The sequence below is a fragment of the Theropithecus gelada genome, chromosome 11 (assembly GCF_003255815.1).
Source record: "Theropithecus gelada isolate Dixy chromosome 11, Tgel_1.0, whole genome shotgun sequence".
Lineage (NCBI taxonomy): Eukaryota > Metazoa > Chordata > Mammalia > Primates > Cercopithecidae > Theropithecus > Theropithecus gelada.
In genome coordinates this window covers 54,390,524-54,415,548 of record NC_037679.1, presented here as the reverse complement: position 1 = coordinate 54,415,548, position 25,025 = coordinate 54,390,524, and the positions used below count along the sequence as shown (strand labels likewise).

Genomic DNA, 25,025 nt, shown 5'->3' with positions numbered 1-25,025 from the left:
CCTCTCTTTGTATATCACACCAGTCACCATGTTGCCTAATATGTGGATTTGTAGATTGCTTATGTACCTCACACATACAGTTGCCCAAACTGAACAGCTTTTGGTTCTTTGATCATCCATCCATGTGTGCATTTTCACTCCAGGGCATTCATATATGTAGCTATTTTTTATTCAGAACATCTTTGACCATCCCAAGCCCATACCTCTGCATCATTTTACCTGTCTAATATTAATTCCAAGAAGGTACTTTTGCCAGGTGCAGTGGCTCATGCCTGTAATCCCAGCACTTTGGGAGGCTGAGGCTGGCAGATCACGAGGTCTGGAGTTCGAGACCAGGCTGACCAACATGGTGAAACCCCGTCTCTAATAAAAATTCAAAAATTAGCTGGGTGTGGAGGCACACGCCTGTAATCCCAGCTACTCAGGAGGCTAAGGCAGGAGAATCGCTTGAAAACGAGAGGCGGAGGTTGCAGTGAGCTGAGATTGTGCCATTGCACTGCAGCCTGGGCGGGCGACAGAGCAAGATTCTGTCTCAAAAAAAAAAGAAGGTACTTTCCCCAATTACTCAAGAATGGAGTTTAGAGGGTCACTCCCACATATTTATATAGCACTATCATAGCCCTAGTTACTTGCCTCAGAAGGTCGTTATAAGGTTTGATTAATGAGCTAAATGTGGACAGTGCTTAGAATAGTACTATAGCTGGTGCAGTGGACACGCCTGTAGTCCCAGCTACTGGAGAGGCTGAGGTGGGAGGATCTTTGAGCCCAGGAGTTTGAGACTATCCTGGGCAACATAGTGAGACTGCTGTCTTAAAAAAACAGGAATAATGCTTTAATTATAACAAGTTCTCGGCTGGGCGGGGTGGCTCACGCCTGTAATCCCAGCACTTTGGGAGGCCGAGGTGGGCGGATCACGAGGTCAGGCATTCGAGACCAGCACGGCCAAGATGTGAAACCCCATCTCTACTAAAAATACAAAAATTAGCCGGTGGTAGAGGGCACCTGTAATCCCAGCTACTCGGGAGGCTGAGGCAGACTCGCTTGAACCCGGGAGGCAGAGGTTGCAGTGAGCCGAGATCGCACCACTGCACTCCAGCCTGGGTGAAAGAACGAGGCTCTGTCTCAAAAAAAAAAAAAAAAGGTTCTACTAAGTATTAGCTTCTACTATTATTAGTAATAGTATTCTTATCCTGATGGTTATTTCCTTATCATGATAATAGTCTATCTTCTACTAGACTGTAAGCTTCAAGATTATAGAACTATGTCTGTTTAGTAAGGAAAAAAGAAGGAAAGAAAAAAGCAAAAACACTATGTTTGAGTGAAGGAACATGCTGTAATCAGGCCTTTGTATTCACTGGCTCTTTAAATCCTTACCATAGCCTTGCAAATACCAGTTTAATCTTCACAGATGACATAGCAGGTTTATTGAGATTACGTGGTTTAGTATCACAAAAAGACAAGTGTAGTCTCAGTACTAAACATAGTTACCCAACACCTACTACTAGGTTCTCTGGAATATTTGCTGAACTGTACTGGATGTACAGTGACTTAATATGCGTATATAATATGCCTTAAAATTGTATCAAGACAGACAAGAACATCAAAACTGTGGCCACGACCGTAAAGTCAATGTGTTGTAATTTTCTATAAGTAAATTTGGAGGTACTTGGTTTCTGTTACTCTCCTTAATAAATGGTGTGTTTGGTTTTCTTCTTTACTTTGCTCTCTTAAGCCAAGAGCTATATTGGAGGTAATAGGCGAATCCTGAAAAACCAGGATTTCCTCATTTCTCTTTAGGCAAAGGTTTCAGCACTTCAAAGCTTGCCTAGTGACAGACTGCTCAAGAGGAAGACCTACCTTTTAGCCCCAGGACAGGCTGGAGTGCAGTGGTGCCATCTCAGCTCGCTGCAGCCTCCATCTCCCAGGTTCAAGCGAGTCTCCTGCCTCAGCCTCCAGAGTAGCTGGGATTATAGACATGTGCCACTATGCCTGGCTAATTTTTGTATTTTTAGTAGAAATGGGGTTTCACCATGTTGGCCAGGCTGGTCTTGAACTCCTGACCTCAAGTGATCTGCCCACCTCAGCCTCCCAAAGTGCGGAGATTATAGGCATGAGCCACCACAACTGGCCCTTAATTTAAACTTCTAACTATGAATCAGGCACTAGATTTCTCTTTGGAATGACATAAAGCCAACTGAATAATTTAAGGATATCCTGTCCCTCTGTACTTTCTTCTGCTTTTGGCAGAGATTTAGAATACACAGGACAAAGGGAAGTACTGATACACATGTTGTGTTTTTGCTAGATAAATTCAGTGCTGTCATAAACCAGCTATTGAATGGTGTAGGCTCTTTCCACAGCTGTCAAATGAAGTACTGTTTTCAGTGGCAAAAGACAGTATGGTTTCAAATGGGAGGGGAATGGAGCAAGAATCTGAAAATTTAATGCACAGATTAATTTTTACATTTTATTTATTTATTTATTTTTTTTTTTTTTAATTTTTTTTTTTTTTTTTTTTTTTGAGACGGAGTCTCGCTCTGTCGCCCAGGCTGGAGTGCAGTGGCCGGATCTCAGCTCACTACAAGCTCCACCTCCCAGGTTTACGCCATTCTCCTGCCTTAGCCTCCCGAGCAGCTGGGACTACAGGCGCCCGCCACCTCGCCCGGCTAGTTTTTTTGTACTTTTTAGTAGAGACGGGGTTTCACCGTGTTCGCCAGGATGGTCTCGATCTCCTGACCTCGTGATCCGCCCGTCTCGGCCTCCCAAAGTGCTGGGATTACAGGCTTGAGCCACTGCGCCCGGCCTATTTATTTATTTTTTGAGACAGAGTCTTGCTCTGTTGCCAGGCTGGAGTGCAGTGGCCCAATCTCAGCTCACTGCAACCTCCGCTTCCTGGGTTCAAGAGATTCTCCTGCCTTAGCCTCCCAAGTAGCTGGGACTACAGGTGTGTGCCACCATGCCCAGCTAATTTTTTGTATTTTTAGTAGAGACAGGGTTTCAACATGTTGGCCAGGATGGTCTTGATCTCTCAACCTTGTAATCCACCTGCCTTGGCCTCCCAAAGTGCTGGGATTAACAAGCATGAGCCATAGCGCCCAGCCATATTATTTATTTTATTTCACACACTATGACTGTTCTAAGGAGGGAAAAGTCTACATGTGTCAAATTTAGGTTTCATGCTTAGTTTGTTTTTGATTGAGAAAGGGTGAAATGACAAAGGCAGGTTTTTTAAAAGTCTGTTCACTAAAATAGGTTTTGTTTTTTTTTTTTGAGACGGAGTCTCGCTCTGTCGCCCAGGCTGGAGTGCAGTGGCCAGATCTCAGCTCACTGCAAGCTCCGCCTCCTGGGTTTACGCCATTCTCCTGCCTCAGCCTCCCGAGTAGCTGGGACTACAGGCACCCACCACCTCGCCCGGCAAGTTTTTTGTGTTTTTTAGTAGAGACGGGTTTCACCGGGTTAACCAGGATGGTCTCAATCTCCTGACCTCGTGATCCACCCGTCTCGGCCTCCCAAAGTGCTGGGATTACAGGCTTGAGCCACCGCGCCCGGCCACTAAAATAGGTTTTAACAGGTTCAGTGGCCTATGCCTGTAACCCAGCAGCTCAGGAGGCTGAACAGGGAGGATTGCTTGAGCCCAGGAGTTCGAGGCTGCAGTGAGCTGTGGTCATGCTACTGTACTTCAACCTAGGTGACAGTGAGAATTCCATCTCTTTAAAAAAAAAGGAATAATTTTGTTCTATAATACCAACATCATGTGAGCTTGGAGTTATTTTTAGTTAGAGCTACCTCTTATTTAATCTTAGATTGGAAAATCTTTTCCATTATTTATTTATTTTTTAATTAATTATTATTTTTTTTTTTTTGGAGACAAAATCTTGCTGTGTTGCCCAGGCTGTAGTGCAGTGGTGCAATTTCAGCTCACTGCAGCCTCTGCCTCCCAGGTTCAAGTGATCCTCCTTCCTCAGCCTCCCAAGTAGCTGGGATTACAGGCACCTGCCACCACACCTGGCTAATTTTTGTATTTTTAGTAGAGACATGGTTTTGCCATGTTGGCCAGCCTGGTCTCAAACTTCTGACCACAGATGATCTGCCCATCTTGGCTTTTCCATTTGTTAATTGATGCACAATACCTTATATATAGTAGGCCCTCAATACTGGTGGATTTGGGAGGGGGGGAAAGTGATGAATGGCCTGGTCAAGGCCACAAAATCAAGACTAAAATTAAAGAAAGAACACAGACTTTGTATTCTTCATCCTATGCCTTTTTTTCCATTGATTAAAATTCTTTCCTTCCTCCAAGCCTGACCTGAAATCAGGTCAGAAGTCCATTCACTTTGTAGCCATCTCTGATTGCTTCTGTTCTCCAACCTTGAGCTCAGGGAGCGTGTCTTATGTCTATGATTTAGTGGCCTCCAAAATATCTGAGTCAGTTTGGGATATGTTGAAGCTGTTCAGGAAATAATTTAGACTGGTTTTAAGCTAGGTTTAAAACATCTTGCCAGGTGTGGTGTCTCACGCCTGGAATCCCAGCACTTTGGGAGGCTGAGGCGGGCCGATCACCCGAGGTCAGGAGTTCGAGACCAGCCTGACCAACATGGAGAAACCCTGTCTCTACTAAAAATGCAAAAATTAGCCAGGCATGGTGGCACATGCCTGTAATCCCAGCTACTCTGGAGGCTGAGGCAAGAGAATTGCTTGAACCCAAGAGGCAGAGGTTGTGGTGAGCCAATATCATGCCATTGCACTCCAGCCAACAAGAGCGAAACTCCATCTCAAAAAAAAAAAAAAAAAAACTCATTAGCCAAAATGTTCTTAGTTCAGAGAACGACATTGAGACAACATTTTGGAGATCTAAGGTGTATTAGAGATGATATCTTCTCCTAAAAAGAAAGGCACAAGCAGAAAGGTGAAATGTCCTCCCAAGCCTACACAGCTTAATTGAAGCACCTATATTCCTAAAATCCTAAGGATATTCCTATAACCTTGCAGGTCAATACTAAAGATTGGCTTTTTTATTTTTGTATTTAAGTGATCTATCCTGTTAACTGATGCTTTTTATTTTTACTTAAAATTTTCTGATTTTTCTAATACTGATTTTTGTAATGTTCTGATTACTGTCTACTTTGCAAGATATGTCTACTGTTGCTATGAAAGTACTGCTGTCTGGGCCCTGAGATTTTTTTTTTTTAATAAATTTCATGTAGAAACAGGGTTTCCCCATGTTGTCCAGGCTGGTCTCCAACTCCTGGGGTCAAGTGATCATCCCACCTTAGCCTCGCAAAGTGCTGGCATCACAGGCCTGAGCCACTGGGCCCAGCCTGAGATTTTTTTAAGTTGGATTTTAAGTCTTAAATTTGCATCTTTCAAACATGTTAATTACTTTGGATAATAAAGCTCGAATGATTTAATCCTCCAACAACCTTGTGAGGTAAGTACTTTTATTTCCATTTTGGAGTTTGGATTGATTCCAAATGCACAGTATATACAAGAGCAGACAGGAGTGGTACTTCATTCATTTGAGGCAACTCCTGGCAACTTTAAGTTTCAGGCTGAGAAGGGGAAGGAGTCAGTACTCCTGATTCAATGTTAAGTAGGTTTGTGCCTCCCACTGAGATAATGCATAGATGATAAGATAAGATGGTTTCTTCTGGAATCCTTTTAGAAAAGATCAGTGGAAATTCCCAGATAGAGCAGTCTATCACTGCTGTTCAAATAACCATGTTATTGTCTTGCAGCTTTTTCTTTCCTGTACTTACTTTAGATTTCTATAGGGTATTCTATTTAGGCAATCTCTTCCTGCATTGTAGTAAAAAACTTATACCTACATTCTTGTTAGTATTTTTTTAAGATCAATTCAAATCCAGATCTAAAAGAATGCATATAGTTGTATAACAAAATCATTGATTTATGTAATTTAAGCCTAAATATTTGTATGTTTTGGCTGGGGACGGTGGCTCATGCCTGTAATCCCAGCACTTTGGGAAGCTGAGGTGGGCAGATTGCTTGAGCTTAGAAGTTGGAGACCAATCTGGCCAACATGGTGAAACGCTTTCTCTACTAAAAATACAAAAAGTAGCTGGGCGTGGTAGCATGCGCCTGTAATCCCAGCCACTCAGGAGACTAAGGCAGGAGAATCACTTGAACCCGGGAGGTGGAGGTTGCAGTGAGCTGAGATTGCACCACTGCACTCCAGCCTGGGTGACAGAGCAAGATTCTGTCTCAGAAAAAAAAAAAAAAAAAAACTTGGAAATTTTACTTTTGTATTGGCTGCTCAAGGCCGGTTTATCAGGCTGGATCCTATTTGAAGCTGGGAAGAAGGGGAAGAAAATAGACACTGCTATCAGAGCAGCCTTAACTTACACCATTGCTTATCTTTCTCATCTCTTCAGGGTAGAGACCATCTTTATTATCCTATCCCAGTGTCAGGCATAGATCCTGGAACACATCAGGGACTCAGTCAACTGAAAGGTGTAGTTAGGGAAAGGGAGAGTTGCTCTTTTTTATAAGGTCGAGAATCTCCATACAGTAGCAGCAATGAGTGCTGGATGGATGGATGGATGGATGGGTGGGTGGATGGATGGATGGACGGATGGATTAATAAATGTTTAAAAGCATTCTTTCAGTCATCCAGTCACAAAATTATGGAAAGGACTGAAATCCTCCCCTTTTCTCTTTCCTCCCTGTAGAATCTGCCAGCAAATTTTCCTCCACCTCTAGTTTCTGCTCCTTCTATTTCTTTGTTATGCTCCAGGACAGGCCCTTCTAAACTCATGCCATTTTATAGCAATATTTTGCTGGTGGTCATGCTACCTCTTACCACACCTCCATGTAGCCTAGTACAGTTACTGCCTAATTTATCTTCCAAGGATACACTTTCATTCTGTTTATTAGAAAAGTTGAAAACCCTCTTATTCCTGGTATAAAGACCACAATTTATAACCCAGAATTACTTGAACCTTCTTTTCCTTTGGTCTAGCTATAGTAGGTTTCTCGCTGTCTCCTGAAAGCTGTCCTTCAAAACCAGAATCTCTCCTCCATTAATCACTCCACCAACAAATATTTATATATGTTGGTCCTGTGCTAGACACCCATATACACTGGCAGACAACACAGTGGTAGCCGCTACCCTGATGGGGCTTACAGTCTTCCTCTTTGAGGTCATGCCCAGTCACTCAGGCCCCCACTGAGCTTTCTCCTTTGCAATTCCTAAAAATTGTATTGATCTTGCCCTTTGTCTTGTGACTGAATCTTTTAGTTGTTTAATTATACCATGGCTCTGTGCCTTATCTTCTCCACCAGATTGTAAACCCCTTGAAGGCAGAGGCAGGGCGGGGCATGGTGGCTCATGCCTGTAATCCCAGCACTGAGTTGGGAGGATCTCTTGAGCCCAGGAGTTTAAAACCTGCCTGGTCAACATAGTGAGACCCTGTCTCTACAAAAGAAAAATTTTAAAATTAGCTGGGTATGGTGGCACCATGGTCATCCCAGCTACTGAGGAAGCTGAGGCAGGATGATCACTTGAGCCCAAGAGTTGGAGGCTGCAGTGAGCTATGATCATGCCTGCTGTACTTCACCCTGGGCAATAGAGCAGGACACCCTATCTCAAAAAAATAAAGTCAGAGGCAGACTTTAGTGCAAGTAGCAGTCACAAAAGATACTCATTCAGTTTGAGAAAGTATATTCTGGTGATGTATTATTTTTGTAAGGGTCACTTTTTGTCTTTGAAGTGATCTTTTGTACATATAAAAATATTTAAGGATTATGAAAAAAATAAAGTCTCTTTGCATCTTCTACCATCCAGAGATGGATATCACATATCCTTTTAGTCTTTCTCCCTCTACCTGTGCTATATGTTGTATAATTTTTTTTTTTTTTTTTTTCAGTAAAAAGCCTTTCATTTGTGGAAGGTTATTACATTGGTGTTGAGTCAGTAAGGATGCTGACAGAGAAAATATAAGATTGAGGAATTTTAAAATTCCTCTGAAAAGTCTTTTCCACTTATGTATTTAGAAGAAAAACAGTTCTTTGAACTTTGATTAAATGTGGATCAGGTGGTTTCTTTGATCTTGTTCAAAATATTTATGTTATATAAAAGGTTACTTTAACAACATACTATATTACTTTTTCTTGTTGTCTTTGCCTTTAGTCTAGGATGATGTTAACTGCCTCTAGGTTTTAGAAATCTAGGATTTCTCATGTTGGTAGAAAATGAGATATTTAAAACATCTGTTATAGTGTTCCAAAGCTATAAATTTGAGCTATGTACAGGCTAACAAGCACACATAAAAAAGATCATAATTAAATTAATAGATGACTTTTTTTTTTTTGAGATGGAGTCTTACTCTGTCACCCAGGCTGTAGTGCAGTGGCACGATCTTAGCTCACTGCCACCTCCGCCTCCTGGGGTCAAGCGATTCTTCTGCCTCAGCCTCCTGAGTAGCTGGGATTACAGGCACGTGCCCCCATGCCTGGCTAATTTTTGTATTTTTAGTAGAGACAGGGTTTCACCATATTGGCCAGGCTAGTCTTGAACTCCTGACCTCGTGATCCACCCGCCTTGGCCTCCCAAAGTGCTGGGATTACAGACGTGAGCCACCCTGTCTGGCCGCTAATAGATGACTCTTTTTTAAAAACCCTTACGGAAAACTTCTGTTTAGCAAGTATTTATTTTAAAATCTAGGGTTAATTGTATGTATCAAAGTTATTTTAACACTTTCTCTAAGGCAGAACTTGATTTAAAAAAAAAAAGTAGGGCTGTCCTGGACTCCAGCCAAGGAATCTAGTTATCTGGTTTCTGACGAACCCAAAGGTCTCTGATATAAGGCAGTTCCATCCATGTAAATTAGGAAGATAATACTATTCAGAATTCAGAAATCATGTTGTAATTTGCTCTGCTCTTGTTCTGTTGCAATTCTTTTTTTTTTTTCTTTTTTTTTTTTTTTGAGACCAAGTCTCACTCTGTCATCCCGGCCGGAGTGCAGTGGTGTGATCTCAGCTCACCACAACTTCCGACTCCTGGGTTCAAGTAATTCCCCCACCAAAGCCTCTCAAGTAGCTGGGATTACAGGTGCCCACTACCATGTCTGCCTAATTGTTATTGTTGTGTTTTTTCTTTTTTTTTTTTTTTTGAGACAGAGTCTCACTCTGTCGCCCAGGCTAGAGTGCAGTGGTATGATCTCGGCTCACTGCAACCTCCACCTTCCAGGTTCAAGCAATTCTCCCGCCTCAGCCTCCCAAGTAGCTGGGATTACAGGCATGTGCCACCACTCCCAGCTGATTTTTTTGTATTTTTAGTAGAGACAGGGTTTCACCATATTGGCCAGGCTGGTCTTGAACTCCTGACCTCAAGTGATCCACCTGCCTCAGCGTCCCAAAGTACTGGGATTACAGGTGTAAGCTACCATGCCTGGCCTTTGTTTTGTTTTGTTTGTTTGTGTTTGTTTTTGTTTTTCAAAAAGAACCATATTACTTTTTATAATTGCCTCTTATGCTTTCTTGCCAGGTGCCTTTGGAGCAGGTGCTTTCTGGGCTGGAGCTTTTTGACCCTTCTGAGTTTTTGGAGGGGGTGCTGCATTCTGTCGTATGGCTTTCTGGGCAGGAACCTTCTGAGCTGGAGCCTTCTTGCCCACAGCGGTCATCTTTTTTTGCTGTAACTTTAGCAGCAGCTGCTTTTTTGGGAGAAGCTTTCAGGAGAGCTGCCTTTTGAAGCTTCTTTACTTGATGTTTTATTATTCTGTCTCTCATTTTCTTTGCCTTCATTACTTTAAAATGATCAGAATCTGTCATCTTGGCTTTCCTTTCTCTGGCTTCAATCTTTTTGGCCCATCTTGTGGCTGCCCATTTTGTATTGATGTCTGCCTTCTGCCAGGCTTGTGGGACATACTTCTGGCGGGAACCGTGTGGAAACTTGAGGATGAAATCAGCGAGCTGCATGTACTTGAAAGGCATGGCCTGCCTCCTCACTTGAGTGCAAGGTCCGCCAACCAAAGCCCTGTTCTGATCAGTAACCTATGATCACAATTAATTTTCCAGCATGAGGTCCAAAGGAGATGTAGGCTACCCAGCCAACCTCCACAAAGCGCCTGAACACCATCTTGGTGGCGTTTGGCGAGAAGGAATTCATTTTTAATTGTAGTTGTGAACAAAGTATTTTGAGAGATAGTATTGAATAAATTGTATCCAGGTATCCACAACATATAAATATGTATTTATTTATTGAGACATGGTCTTGCTCTGTCGCCCAGGTTGGAGTGTGGTGGCAGGATCATGGCTTACTGCAGCTTCAACCTTCCAGACTCAAGAGATTCTCCCGCTTCAGCCTGCCAAGTAGCTGTGGCTATAGGCATGCACCACCATACCCAGCTAATTTTTTCTATTTTTTTTGTAGAGATGGGATCTCATTATGTTGCCCAGGCTTGTCTTGAATTCCTGGGTTCAGGAGATCCTTACACCTCAGCCTCCTAAAGTGCTGGAATTATAGGCATGAGTCACTACACCCAGCCGTCCATGAAATATTTTAATGCTATGGAAAGTGTTTAGGGCATATGAGCTAAGCACATTTCATCATCACTTCTTGGCCTTTTGGCTAAGATCAAGGGTAGCACATTTCATCCACCTGTTTTATTAGCTTAGAGCTTTTAAATGTAATCTTAGTTTCTCTGTAGAACAGTGGTTCTTAAATTTTTTTGTGCCTGGATTCTTCTGGCAATCTGATATAGCCTATGAGCGCTTCTCAGAATAATTTTTTTTAAGTGCTGAAAAAATTACATAAGATTAAAGGGAAACCAATTGGGCTGAAGTACAGTTATTAAAAAAAATTTTTTTTTTTTTGCTATACCACAATCACAGTAATAAAATATTTTTTAATTGTGACGTAGTAATTAATGCCTGTACTTCTTTAGTACTGCATTAAATAAGATCTGGTGGCAGATGTAATAACTACCATGATTTTGAGGTAGGGGTGGGAAGAGTGCTGAGAGGGGTAAGATGTCTGCCACAACTGTAATATGCTACAAAAATATCTGTGGTGATAAAGTCACAGATATCACAGATACTGTTGTGGTTTGCACCTCCATTTATGATGGGAGAAAATCCTATTTTTCACCTAGAGGTTAGTGAAAATAGGATGGGTTTGTTTGTGTGCCTCTTTTTGCCATCCAGATTTGCAGATACCCCGATTTCTACCCATGGACATTGCTACAAAGCCATTCTTTTTCCAATTCTAAGTGCAGATTTGACCCAGATTTCCTGCAAGTAGCCAAATGCCTCTGTTGCTGGGACTTGTCTTGGCAGAGCTATAGCAAGCAGAATGTGTTGCTAAAGTTTCTCTGGCAGTTTTTGTCAGAATCAGGGGCTCTCATCAGGACCTGTTTCAGTTGGAGAAAACACTGAACTTTAGTCAAATTTGAACTGTGGTACTTATATTTGCTTTATTCTTCGCTTGGCTGTTGGGTAATAAAATGTGCTTATCTCCCTAAACCTAAGTTTGCTTGTTGATACTCAGGGTGGTACAAACCAAATATGGGTAAGAACTTCTTTTAAGTGTAGCTTGACTGTGCCAAGGCCATTTCCGTACACTTAAGATTCCTGCTTAATAAACTGGCAGCTACTAGAAAAAGTATCCACTAAGAAGAACAGTCTCAGGCCAGGCACAGTGGCTCACGCCTGTAATCCCAGCTCTTTGAGAGGCCGAGGCAGAAGGATCCGTTGAGCTCAGGAGTTCGAGACTAGCCTGGGCAACATAGGGAGACCTCGCTTCTTTAAAAAAAAAAAAAAAATTAGCCGTGCATGGTGGCACACACCTGTAGTCTCAGGCACTCGGGAGGCTGAGACAGGAGGATAGCTTGAGCCCAGGAGGTCGAGGTTGGTCAAGGCTGCAGTGAGCCATAGAACTCCAGCCTGGGCAACAGAAGGAAACCCTGTCTTTTAAAAAAAAAAAAAAAAAAAAAAAAATTGAAGAAAGAAAGGCAGTTTCAGACAAGTCAAGTCAAAATAGTGTATATCGACTTTTGCAGTTTGCCTCTCCTTAGGACATTCTGGATATGCCTAGCTGGACTATCCCATTAAAAAGGGACCTAGGGAGATACCATCTATCATGAGATCTGTGTCAAAATTTTACCTTAGGATGAGCCTGGAGTTGGGTTTCGTTTGTGAGTTCTGTGGGGATGCCGCCTCAGGACCAGGGTTGTGTCAAAGTCTAGGATAGACCAGGGCTTCCTTACATAATTCTTGGACAAGGATGTCTGCCTGTGCTTCAAATCCAGCCTGCACTTTCCTTGCCATGTTTTGTTCTCTGGCGAGGGAGGGGGTGCATTGGCCCAGGAAAGGGACCTTTTCTAATTCACAGAAAGGCAATGCGAGAGCCCAGAAAGATCACATTTTCTTTTTTTTTTTTTTGACACAGAGTCTCACTCTGTCGCTCAGGCTGTACAACCTCCACTTCCCAGGTTCAAGCGATTCTCCTACCTTAGCCTCCCGAGTAGCTGGGACTGCAGGCGCATGCCACCAGGCCCAGCTAATTTTTGTATTTTTATTAGAGACAAGGTTTCACCATGTTGGCCAGGCTGGTCTCAAATTCCTGACCTCATGTGATCTGCCCACTTTGGCCTCCCCAAGTGCTGGGATTACAGGCATGAGCCACTGTGCCCCTCCTGAGGTCACATTTTCTAACTTAGGCAAGCACCACCTCTATAAGAGGTGGCTCTAGGCCACATACATAGTCAAGGACTAGAATTGAATGAGTATTTGAGAAGCAGAAGAATTAGTGCCAAAGGCCAGAGCAATTTTTTTTTTTTTTTTGAGACTGAGTCTCACTCTGTTGCCCAGGCTATAGTGCAATGGTACAATCTCAGCTCACTGCAACCTCTGCCTCCCGGGTTCAAACAGTTCTCCCACCCGAGCCTCCCGAGTAGCTGGAATTACAGACGTGATCCACCATGCCCGGCTAATTTTTGTATTTTTAGTAGAGACGGGATTTCACCACATTGGCCAGGTTGGTCTCAAACTCCTGTTCTCAGCTGATCCACCTGCCTCAGCCTTCCAAAGTGCTGGGATGACAGGTGTGAGCCACTGCGCCAGGCATACCAGATCTTGTTCTAGGTGCAGGGGCTATAACAATAATTAAAATCAGACTTTCTGTCCTCAGGAAGGCCACAGTCTTAGCATTTGTGCATAAAATGATACCTTATACTATAGTACCATTTACTTAGCTTCTAATATATTCATGACGTTACATATTCTCATTATAGTTAACTTCGAATTTTGGAGTTTTATCATTACTTGTCAAAATGATGATGTGCATAGAAATAAATAGGATATGTACATTGTTAAATAATAATTCTGGGAGGCAAATGCCAGTCCATACATATTCTAAGGTGTCAACAATTAAAGTTACACAATACCACTGCAAGAATAGATCTATTGATTTTTTTATAAAAGGAATTATTCTTTATGGAATAAGGAAGTAACTTGAAATTGACTGTGTTTATAGGAATCTAATGTATGACAAAGTAGGAAACCCAAGACAATATGAAAAGAAAAGATTGTTTATTGAATAACCTATTAATAATTTGAAAAATAGCCAGCATGGTACAACCTCATTTCTACTAAAAGTACAAAAATTAGCTGGGCCTGGTGACACACATCTGTCGTCGCAGCTACTGGGGAGGCTGAGGTAGGAGAATCCCTTGAACCCAGGGGGCGGAGGTTGCAGTGAGCCAAGATCATGCCACTATATTCCCACCTGGGCAACGGGAGAGACTCCATCTCAAAATAACAATAATTTGAAAAACCAATCAAGATCCCTACATTAATATATATACTACAAATAGAATCAGAACTAAATATGAAGAATTATAAAATCGGCTATTTATTGAAACTCTAAAATGAAGACAGGAGGAAAGATAGTTTTGTAGGCCCAGAAAAATAAAGCAATTATAAAGGAATATATATCTTTCTTTTTTTTTTTTTTTTTTGAGGCAGAGTTTCACTCTTATTGCCCAGGCTGGAGTGCAGTTACGCGACCCTGGCTTACTGCAACCTCCGCCTCCTGGGTTCAAGCAATTCTCCAGCCTCAGCCTCCCTAGTAGCTGGGATTACAGGTGCCCACCACCACGTCCGGCTAATTTTTTGTATTTTCAGTAGAGATGGGGTTTCACCACGTTGGCCAGGCTGGTCTCGAACAACTGACATCAAGTGATCTGCCCGCTTCAGAGTGCTGGGATTACAGGGGTGAGCCACAGCACCCAGCCTGTAAATGAAAATATTGACACTTTTCATTTTATTTTATTTATTTTATCTTTTGAGGCACCTTTGCACCATATAGTAACATTAAAATATTATAAAAGTTTAAAATATAGTCAAAGTAAAAAGGCAAATAGCACATCAGAAAATGTACCTTTAGGAAATTTTCATTTCAGTACAAATACTAAAAATAGACATCTAGACTAAAAATATGAATAAATATGACTTAGAAAAAAAGCACATAATAAATATATCGTGGTGTATCATGTCCTTTGAGGGATAAATATCAAATAAAACAGGTTATCAGTTTACTAGCAACAAAAAACTACAACACACAAAACTAGCATTTACTAAAACTGGTGTTCTCATATATTTATATTTAAAATTTTCACATCCCTTTAGGAAAGGTTTTTTGTGATATGTATCAAGCACTCAAAAATAATTTTAAAAAAAATTTTTTTTTCTTTTGAGACGGAGTCTCGCTCTGTCGCCCAGGCTGGAGTGCAGTGGCGCGATCTCGGCTCACTGCAAGCTCCGCCTCCCGGGTTCATGCCATTCTCCTGCCTCAGCCTCCTGAGTAGCTGGGACTACAGGCGCCTGCCACCGTGCCCGGCTAATTTTTTGTATTTTTAGTAGAGACGGGGTTTCACCGTGGTCTCGATCTCCTGACCTTGTGATCCGCCCACCTCGGCCTCCCAAAGTGCTGGGATTACAGGCGTGAGCCACCACGCCCAGCCTTAAAAAAAAAATTTTTTTTTTTGGTTGAGATGGAGTCTAGCTCTGTCACCCAGGCTGGAGTGCAGTGGTGCAATCTCAGCTCACTGCAACCTGTGCCTCCAGGGTTCAAGCAATTTTCCTGCCTCAGCCTCGCGAGTAGCTGGGATTATAGGCACACACCACCATGTCCTACCAATTTTGTATTTTTAGTAGAGACAGGATTTCGCTATATTGGCCAGGCTGGTCTTGAACTCCTGACCTCAGGTGATCCACTTCCCTCACCCTCCCAAAGTGCTGGGATTACAGACATGAGCCGCCATGCCCAGCCTAGAATTTTTTTTAACTGTAGTTTTTTTCTATGTCACAAATCATGAAGCAAAAAAAAATTATTCTCCTTGATCCCAAGGAAAGAATCTGAAATATGGAAGAAAGCATGCTTTGTTTATTTATTTATTTTAATTTTTGTTTGTTTGTTTTGAGACGAACTCTCAATATGTCGCCCTTGCTGGAATGCAGTGACACGATCTCGACTCACTTCAACCTCCACCTCCCGGGTTCAAGCAATTCTCCTGCCTCAGCCTCCTGGGTAGCTAGGACTACAGGCACATGCCACCACGCCCGGCTAATTTTTGTATTTTTAGTAGAGACGGGGGTTTCACCATGTTGGTCAGCGTGGTCTTGAACTCCAGACCTCGTGATCCTCCCGCCTCGGCCTCCCAAAGTGCTGGGATTATAGGCTTGAGCCACTGTGCCTGGCCTATTTTTTAATTTTTATTTTTGTTTTTTTGAGACAGAGTCTTGCTCTGTCACCCAGGCTGGAGTGCAGTGGCACAATCTCGGCTCACTGCAACCTCTGCCTTCTGGGTTCAAGCGATCCTCCTGCCTCCACCTCCCTAGTAGCTGGGATTACTGGTGTGCGCCACTACCCCCAGCTCATTTTTGTATTTACAGTAGAGATAGGTTTTTGCCATGTTGGCTAGACTGGTCTCAAACTCCTGACGTCAGTTGATCTGCCCACTTCGGCCTCCCAAAGTTCTGAGATTACAGGTGTGAGCCACGGCAGCTGATGGTACTAATCAGTGTTACTTATAATCCAAACCCATTAACTTACAAAAGTAAAAGAGGACAGTATTTATAATTATGCCTGGACAGCAGGTATAAGGCAAGATCATATGGGGAAATTAGGATGTATTGCCATCCTACTTATATAAATAGGCAAAACAAACTAAATGCACTAAAGAGCTAATAGAATATCTAAGCACTGTATGATATACCCCAGGATGGTTTTTAAGTCAAATCAAGCATTTATAAAAGCAAGGAAATAGTTTAGTAATCGTTTTTCTCAAAGAGGTGTTCATAGTTTAAGTTTTCCTCATTATTTAATTTTTCAAATTTTTCATTTTTTATTTTATTATTGGACAAAATATATTTCATGATATTTTAGAATGAAAACAGTTTTCATTCTTATTCAACCTAGTTATTTTACGTATGAGGATATCAACACAAAAAAGTGCTACGGGGCATGGCCAAAGTCCCATGCCTCGACTAGACATGGCTGGACCAGGCAGAGTAAGCATTTCTGTCTTTATTGTCATCATCATCATCATCATCATCATCATCATCTAAAGACTTAGAGATGGGTCTCACTGTGTGCCCAGGCTGTATCCTCCCACCTCGGCCTCCCATAGTGCTGGGATTACAGGCATGAGCCATTGCACCTGGCCGTCTTCTAATTCCAGAGCAAGGGCTCTTGACCACTTCACCAAGCTGCCTTGAAGTGTCAGTATGTTTTGTAACTTGACACTTCATGCTTGTTTTTGGTATTTAAAATGATCAGTACTGCCGGGCACGGTGGCTCACGCCTGTAATCCCAGCACTTTGGGAGGCCGAGGCGGGCGGATCACGAGGTCAGGAGATCGAGACCATCCTGGCTAACATGGTGAAACCCCGTCTCTACTAAAAATGCAAAAAATTAGCCGGGCGAAGCAGCGGGCGCCTGTAGTCCCAGCTACTCGGGAGGCTGAGGCAGGAGAATGGCGTGAACCCGGGAGGCGGAGCTTGCAGTGAGCCGAGATCGCGCCACTGCACTCCAGCCTGGGCGACTAAGCGAGACTCTGTCTCAAAAAAAAAAATAAAAAATGATCAGTACTTTGTTTCACAAGTCAGGCTAATTTTAGGTTGTTTCTCACAAAATCTGAAACTTCGTAAAATTTTACAAAGGCATATTGAGTAGACTTACTTTTCTCTGGATCCCATAATTCTGTATGTGTTGCTGATCCCACTACATATTTATGGAGGAAAGACGAAATCTGAAAAATACAAAGCAAGACATGTTCTCAAATTCAAAACACTTGACTTTGGAATGTTATCCCTCCTATACACTCATTTCCTCTGTGCTTTGCTGCCAAACATTTCTCAGTGCACAGTCCAGGAATCTGACTGGGTGTTGAATGCAAAAAGTCCCAGATTCCCACAGATGACTAGTTTTTAGTAATGGTTAACAGTACTTCCGCCTAGTTTCTGCTCTAAGTTGGTTATTTATTGATTAGGTAATCAATGAGTGGTGGTAAGGCTCCCTGGGAACCCTTATACAGAAAACTTAGATCTCCAACAAGATATAGTATATATTGGGTCCTCATCCATTCTCTCTCTTTTTTTTTTTTTTTTTGAGACAGTCTCGCCCTGTCATCCAGACTAGAGTGTAGTGGCATGATCTCGTTTCACTGCAAACTCCACCTCCTGGGTTCAAGCAATCCTCCTGCCTCAGTCTCCTGAGTAGCTGGGATTACAGGTGCCCGCTACCACACCTGGCTAATTTTTATATTTTTCGTAGAGATGGGGTTTCACCATATTGGCCAGGCTAGTCTCAAACTCCTGACCTCAAGTGATCTGCACATCTCAGCCTCCCAAAGTACTGGGATTACAGGCATGAGCCACTACGCCCAGCCTTGGGCATTTTTTGTTGGTGGTGGTGTTCCTGAGACAGAATCTTGCTCTGTCGCCCAGGCTGGAGTGCAGTGGCGCGATTTCAGCTCACTGCAATCTCTGCCTCCCAGGTTAAAGCAAGTCTCCTACCTGAGCCTCCCGAGTAGCTGGGATTACAGGCATGCACCCCCATGCCTGGCTAATTTTTGTATTCTTAGTAGAGACGGAGGTTTCACCATGTTGGCCGGGCTGGTCTCAAACTCTTGACCTCGTGATCTGCCCACCTCGGCCTCCCAAAGTGCTGGAATTACAGGCATGAGCCAGCGTGCCCGGTGACCTTGGGCATTTTATATGAGAACAAAATTAACTTGTACTGGCACCATGGCTCACACCTATAATCCCAGCACTTTGGGAGGCGAGGGTGAGAGAATCACTTGAGTTCAGGAGTTCAGGACCAACCTGGGCAACATAGACCTCTTCTCTACAAAAGAATCAAAAACTTAGCCCAACATGGTAGTACAGGTCTGTTGTCCTAGCTACTTGGGAGGCTGAGGTGTGGGACAACCACTTGAGCCCGGGAGATCAAAGCTACAATGAGCATTGATCACACCACTGCACACTCCAGCCTATGCAACAGAGCAAGACCTTCCTCAAAAAAAAAAAAAAAAAGTAACTTGCATATCCCTGAAAGTAGCACATAGTATGTTGTGTTCCAGTTAATTTTTTGCTGCTCATGTTTGGGTGATGGTGATGGAGTTCATTAACTTTTATTAATCAGTGATGCCACCTGGTGGCCAGAGAGTACATTTTGTAGTGTACCTACACACTGAACCAACATTTGCTTTTTTTCCCTTTGATAAAAATAACCTCAGTGGCATTTGAGGCAGTTTTATTAGTGAAGTTTTGAATAATGCTCAATTTGTTTTGGCAGGAACAGAAAGGTCATAGAATACTACCAGTCTAACATGGCAAACTGAAATGACTGCTCTCTTCGTTGTTATTAGGAAAGCTTCTGCCGCATACCAGGTCCTAAATGATAGGTACTGGATGGTTCCCTATGACCAATATAGGCGTGTCTGTCTGGTCTCCTTTCCTGGGTTTCACCTGGGTTATAACAGTCACTGGAGCCAGCTACTGGTTTCACTGTTCCTCCCATCTGACTCAGGGTGATCAGTCACATTCTTATGCTGCAGTTAAAGCCCCAGGTGATTCTTAACTGTTTAAGGAGATCTTGGTCCTGCTCTCTTTGCCAAGGTAAAAGTCCTCAAAAAGATATACAGCAAGAAGACGCCCTAAAAATATGGATGGATGGATGGATGGATGAATGGATGGATGGATGGATGGATGGATGAATAAGTTGGAGAGTTGAATTTTGGAGACCAAAATTTTTAAAAATTGGCAAGGAGGGTAAACCTAACTCCATTACTTCCTTGATTAATAGCATGATGTTGCAACGTATTAATGGTGGGTTTTCTGCTCAGTGTATTTAAACTGTGTTCATAAAAGTTCATGTTTGAGTACAAGCAAAGAAAATGCAACTTAGAAGCTTATCAGGCTCAGCCTGGTGATTCTGAGGTCAGAATTTCCTAATATGGACATCTTCTGGGTAGCCCTTTTGGTTTAGAGAAGTATCTCTGTTTTCGTTGGTATACTTCTGTATTAAAGAACAGAAATTTAAGACAAAATAGGAACTCGCCGTGAGTCTGATATTTAGGTAAATCTGTGTTCCTTTCCACACTCTTCAGCTAACTAACAGCTTAAGGAAAATCACTTGATTAATGAGGTAGCTTAGGGTTTGAGAACATCTAATAGGGAGGGTAAGTTTGTCTCCCCAACCCTGTCAACTTTCAGCCATAGAAATGTTAAATGTTTGCACTGAGAAAACACAGCTTATGTAATATATTGAATGCATTCTGAGTGGGGTCAGAGTGAGAATAAGTTTATTTTCATCTCCAGATAAGGCTAAGTGTAACGTGTATCTTATGTGTTTTGTTAATTTGGGTTTTTAAATTTTTTTGTGTGCCTACTTCATTTTTCCTTTATATTTGGGGCGGATGCTCTCTTTGTTCAGATTAAGATCTAAATTGCTAGCGATGGTTTCTGGCAAGATAGAACCTATGCCATGGTGCAGGGAAGCTTAATATGTTTATACATATAACATCTCACCATGGCATATTGCCAGTGCTGGATATTTATAATGTGCACGTCTAGACTCACACAGGCTCTTAGATCACTGTCTCAAAGATTTACGAAGTTTCAGCAGTTGGGCGTGTGCTTGTGTCATCTGTTACGTTTGAAGATCTGGCACTGATACCCATGTTTTCCTTTGTTCCTTTGAGCGTGATTTCATAAATCCATGAGGTGAAGTTGTATCTATTCCATAATAGTACTAACTAGCAGTTGGGTCTGATAAAGATATATTCAGTTTCTGAACACCCCTTTTCTCCTTTCATTTTCTCAGTTCCCACTGGCATTAGAATTGGTTTCAGCATTTATTGCCTTTTACCTCAACTAAAATACAATCCTAACTTAAAAGTAATATATTATTGGCCAGGTGCAGTGGCTCACCGCCTGTAATCCCAGCAGTTTGGTAGGCTAAGGCCGGGGGATTGCTTGAGGCCAGGAGTTAAAGACCAGCCTGGGCAACAAAGCGAGACCCTGTCTCTGAGGGAAAAAAAAAAAAAAGCAGACATGGAGGCACACACCAGTAGTCATAGCTATTTGGGAGGCAGAGGCAGGAGGATTGGTTGAGTCCAGGAATTTGAGGCTGTAGTGAGCAATGATTGCATCACTGTGCTCCAGCCTGGGTGACAGGGTGAGACTCTGTCTTGAATGAGTAAGTGAATTGTTTTTATTCAGTAAGCATTTGTTGTCCCTTTTGTGCAAAGCCCCTGGATAAGTGCTGTGTGAGAGAGAAAGATGTATCAGATGACTTGCTCACAAGGAGCTTTGAGTCTAATGAAAAAGAAAATAATAGAAGCATAAAGTGAGACTGCTGTGTCATGTGTTACTCAAAGGGAGAAAATGTTTCTTTCAAATGGAAATTTTGTAAGAGAAGTGGGATTTAAGAAGAGCCTTGAAGAATATGAGTAGAATTTGTATATGCGAGACAGAGAAAGGGATCGAGAAAAAGGGACAATTAGGGACAAAAGGTGTGAAGCCAGGGGACGCATGGGGAGTGTTTAAGGGGTTGCACAGAATCAAATTTAATCAGAACAAAGGGCCCATTTTAGGCAGTAGCAAGAGAGAGAGAAAAATTGATAGGGACTATGTAGCAGGGGACTTTAAATTCCAGGGAGGAATTTGTATTAATTTCACAGGTAATGGGAGACCATCCAGCATTTCTCAACAGAGAAGGAAGTATTGCCTTGAAATTCCATGACTGTCCTTGGTGTCAAAGATTTATTAAATATAGGTTCCTCTATTGCCTCAGTTTTTTTCTGTATTATAAGAACTACTATATACCACATTGCTTATTTACAGACTATCTTCATCCAAACCAAGGTTTCTCAACTTCAGGCCTATTGATATTTTTTGCTGTTGTCAGATAATTTTTTTGTTGTTGTTGCAGGGCTGCATTATAAGATATTTAGCAGCATCTCTGCCGGGTGTGTGCATGCGTGTGTGTGTGCGCGCGCGTGTGTGTGTGTGTGTGTGTAGTAGAGATGGGGTTTCCCCATGTTGGCCATGCTGGTCTTGAACTCCTGACTTCAAGTGATCTACCCCTTTCGGCCTCCCAGAGGGCTAGGATTACAGGCATGAGCCACCGAGTCCAGTCTGCATCTCTGACTTCTAACCACTAGCCACAGTAGCACCCCCTTTTCCCCAGTTATGACAACCACAACTGTCTCCAGACATTGCCAGATGTACCCTGGCGGTCAAATTTGTCCCCATTTGAAAACCACCTGTTTAAATACATATATTGAGTTCCCTTGGTGTCCTGAGCATTGTTAGACTCTTAGATGAACAAATCCAGGAGTCTTTTAGGGATTGGATTAATGCCTTAGAACTTTATACTAGATGTATGTCTGATCTCAAGATTAAGGTACTTTCCTATGTGTTGGAATAAAAGCTGAACTGGGCATTAGAAGACCTGAATTCTCATGCTGGCTTTGCCACCAAGAGGTTATGTGACTTGGGTGAGATCCTTTGCTCAGTAATCTGATTCCTCATGTCTAAAATAACCAATGTTTCCTCCAAGATTCTTTCTAGCTCTGATGCTATGTCTTGATTTCAAATTGATCTCAGGGCTTTATTTTTTCACAAGTTAGCACAAGTTGGACTAGCATGTATATTAACCAGCAAGACTAACAGAAGTATTAAAAAGAAAGATATGTGTTTGGGGCTCACTGGTTTATTGTACTCAAATACTTTCTTTTCTTCTTTTCTAGATTATTTAAAGAATCTCATAGAAGATGCTGGAGATTACAGAGACACTCAAGGTAAATAACTTTTGTGGTTGCAGAAGTTTTTATATTATGTTTATTTAGGTAGGGGATGAAAGTAAAAATATATTGATGACAAAATCTGTTACAAACTCTTATTCATATGACTTGAAGGCCGGGTGCAGTGGCTCACACCTGTAATCCCAGCACTTTGGGAGGCCGAGGCGGGTGGATCACCTGAGGTAAAGAGTTTGAGACCAGCCTGGCCAACATGGTGAAACCCCTTCTCTACTAAAAAAAATACAAAAACTAGCCAAGCGTGGTGGTGCACGTCTGTAATTCCAGCTTCTTGGGAGGCTGAGGCAGGAGAATCCCTTGAACCCGGAAGGCAGAAGTTGCAGTGAGCCGAGATTGCACCACTGCACTCCAGCCTGGGCGAGACTCTTTCTCAAAAAAAAGACTTGAGGCCTTCCTGAAAACTCCATTTTGAGCAGATTCACATAGAACCAGATAAGTAGTAAAGCAGTGCTGGGGATAGGTGAGATTATATGGACAGGGGAGACCCAAAGCCAGCCCTGCATGAGAACCAACCTCTAGCGACTGGCGGTGGGGGGAGCCAGCGTAGTGGCTGAGGTCAGGAAGCTTTGCCCTCCTGTGCTCAGTCACTCTGTGCTTGTGCCATATTCAGTTTCCCTAGAGGTCCATTTCTTTGTCTTTCAAAAACAGGATTGAACCAGAACGTCTGCAAGGTCCTTAGGCTTCAAAATCATGAGTCCATGAAGTGACTAAACTACAAAGCAGGGATGAGTCTATAAAAGCATATTATTCTGGGACTGTTTAACAATAGGATATTAGCCTTCCCTCACCCATAGTAGTACTTAAGGGAAACAGTCCATTACATCATGAGGGACTCATAGCTAGTGGGATAATTGGAGTTCCTGTGTCTGTCTGCCTATCTGTGTCTCTCCCTCACAATCTCTCTCTCTCCCTCTCTTGCAGATAACACACACATATACACAGATTAATTCTGTTTGGGTGTTTCTGTTTAACCCCAACAACCTCTTTCAAATGTCACAGGTCTATCCCTTGTTCTTTTTTTGTTTGAGACAGAGTCTCACTCTGTCCCCCAGGCTGGAGTTCAGTGGCACGATCTCGGCTCACAGCAACCTCCGCCTCCTGGGTTCAAGCAATTCTCCTGCCTCAGCCCCCTGAGTAGCTGGGATTACAGGCATGCACCACCATGCCCAGCTAATTTTTGTATTTTTAGTTTCACTTTATTGGCCAGGCTGGTCTCGAGCTCCTGATCTCAAGTGATCAGCCCGCCTCAGCCTTCCAAAGGCTGAGATTACAGGCGTGAGCCATCACACCCAGCCTGATCACATTCTTATATATCCTTTACATTTGCAGAATAAAAAGTGAACATTTTTAACCCCTTTGATAGAGATTCTTATTTATTCTCTTAATCATTTCACTTCTCTAACATCTTCTGTTTGTATACATTATGCTTTTAAAGGTGGATTTTTTTAAAGGAAAAGTTTGTAGTTGGGGATCTGACAAGTTTCCTGTCTTCAGTGATCGTATCTATTTGATGAAAAAGTTTATAATACCCATCAAATAAAGAACAAAGCAAATGACTTCAAAGTAAGGGTGCACCAAGCAGGACAGAATTATTTGGATGACAGAGAAAAGTATGAAGGTTGAAGAGGCAGGGAAGCTTTGCAGGAAAAAGTAGGACTGGAGATGAGTGGGAGAATGGGGGATAGGAAAAATGAGCATTCCTGATGGCAGCCCCTCTCTTGAGGATACAAATTGTATATGGAACTTATAGAATAGAAAGAAAACATCTGTCCTGGGTCCTGGACTTCTGCCTTCAATGAAAGTAAATTATTAGGTCAATTTCACACATAAAACAAATTCAGGGTCAGAGATTAGGAGCTTATTTAAAGGAAATTACATGCTACAGCAAAGACAGATGAGAAAACCAGTGAACAGTGAGGCCCACTGTATGGCCAGAGGCACAGCAATCATATGGTGAGCAGTGGCTGGGCGTGGTGGCTTTACTGTAATCCCAGCATTTTGGGAGGCTGAAGCAGGTGGATCACTTGAGGTCAGGAGTTCAAGACCAGCCTCAGCAACATGGCGAAACCCTTTGCTACTAAAAATACAAAAATTAGTGGGGTGTGGTGGTGCATGCCTGTAATCCCAGCTACTCAGTAGCTGAGGCATGAGAATCGCTTGAACCTGGGAGATGGAGGTTGCAGTGAGCCAAGATCACAACTGCACTCTAGCCTGGGCGACAGAGCAAGACTCTGTCTCAAGAAAAAAAGAGTGGTGAGCAGTGTGGATGAGACTCCAAGGGTGAAGGAAGGTGAGGCAAGTATAACTTTGAAAGGTAGGGAGAAGAGTTAAAGGAATAGAGACATCAGGGCTGACATGGGGAAAGTAGAATCACAGAATGGAGTGGGGAAGGTAGAGCTTGGGAGACCAGGTGACCGAGTAGCAGCAGCAGCCTTGTCATCCATTAAATCTTAAGGCATCTCTCCCTTGTCCACTGGGAATTCCAGCAGGCCAGAAAGCAGGAAATGTGTCTAAGGTAACCTCTTGAATACCTGCTGTGAAGAGGGTACCAGGCGCCGTAAATTCTGATACATGGCGGAGCACCGTGGCTCACACCTGTAATCCTAGCACTTTGGGAGGCTGAGGCGGGTGGATCACTGAGGTCAGGAGTTTGAGACCAGCCCTGCCAACGTGGCAAAA

At 42.7% G+C, this 25,025-nt stretch overlaps 1 protein-coding gene and 1 pseudogene across 1 annotated transcript in view; one reads left to right on the top strand and one right to left on the bottom strand.

The window, feature by feature from the left end:
• The window catches only part of FGD6 (FYVE, RhoGEF and PH domain containing 6), a 136,335-nt gene that overhangs the window by 77,717 nt on the left and 33,593 nt on the right, over positions 1–25,025 (top strand). Inside the window, exon 9 of the mRNA XM_025402846.1 lies at positions 22,275–22,325. Within this exon, the coding sequence (XP_025258631.1) occupies positions 22,275–22,325 (51 nt within the window). The remainder of the gene's footprint in view (positions 1–22,274; positions 22,326–25,025) is intronic.
• LOC112634172 lies at positions 9,443–10,093 on the bottom strand (annotated as a pseudogene).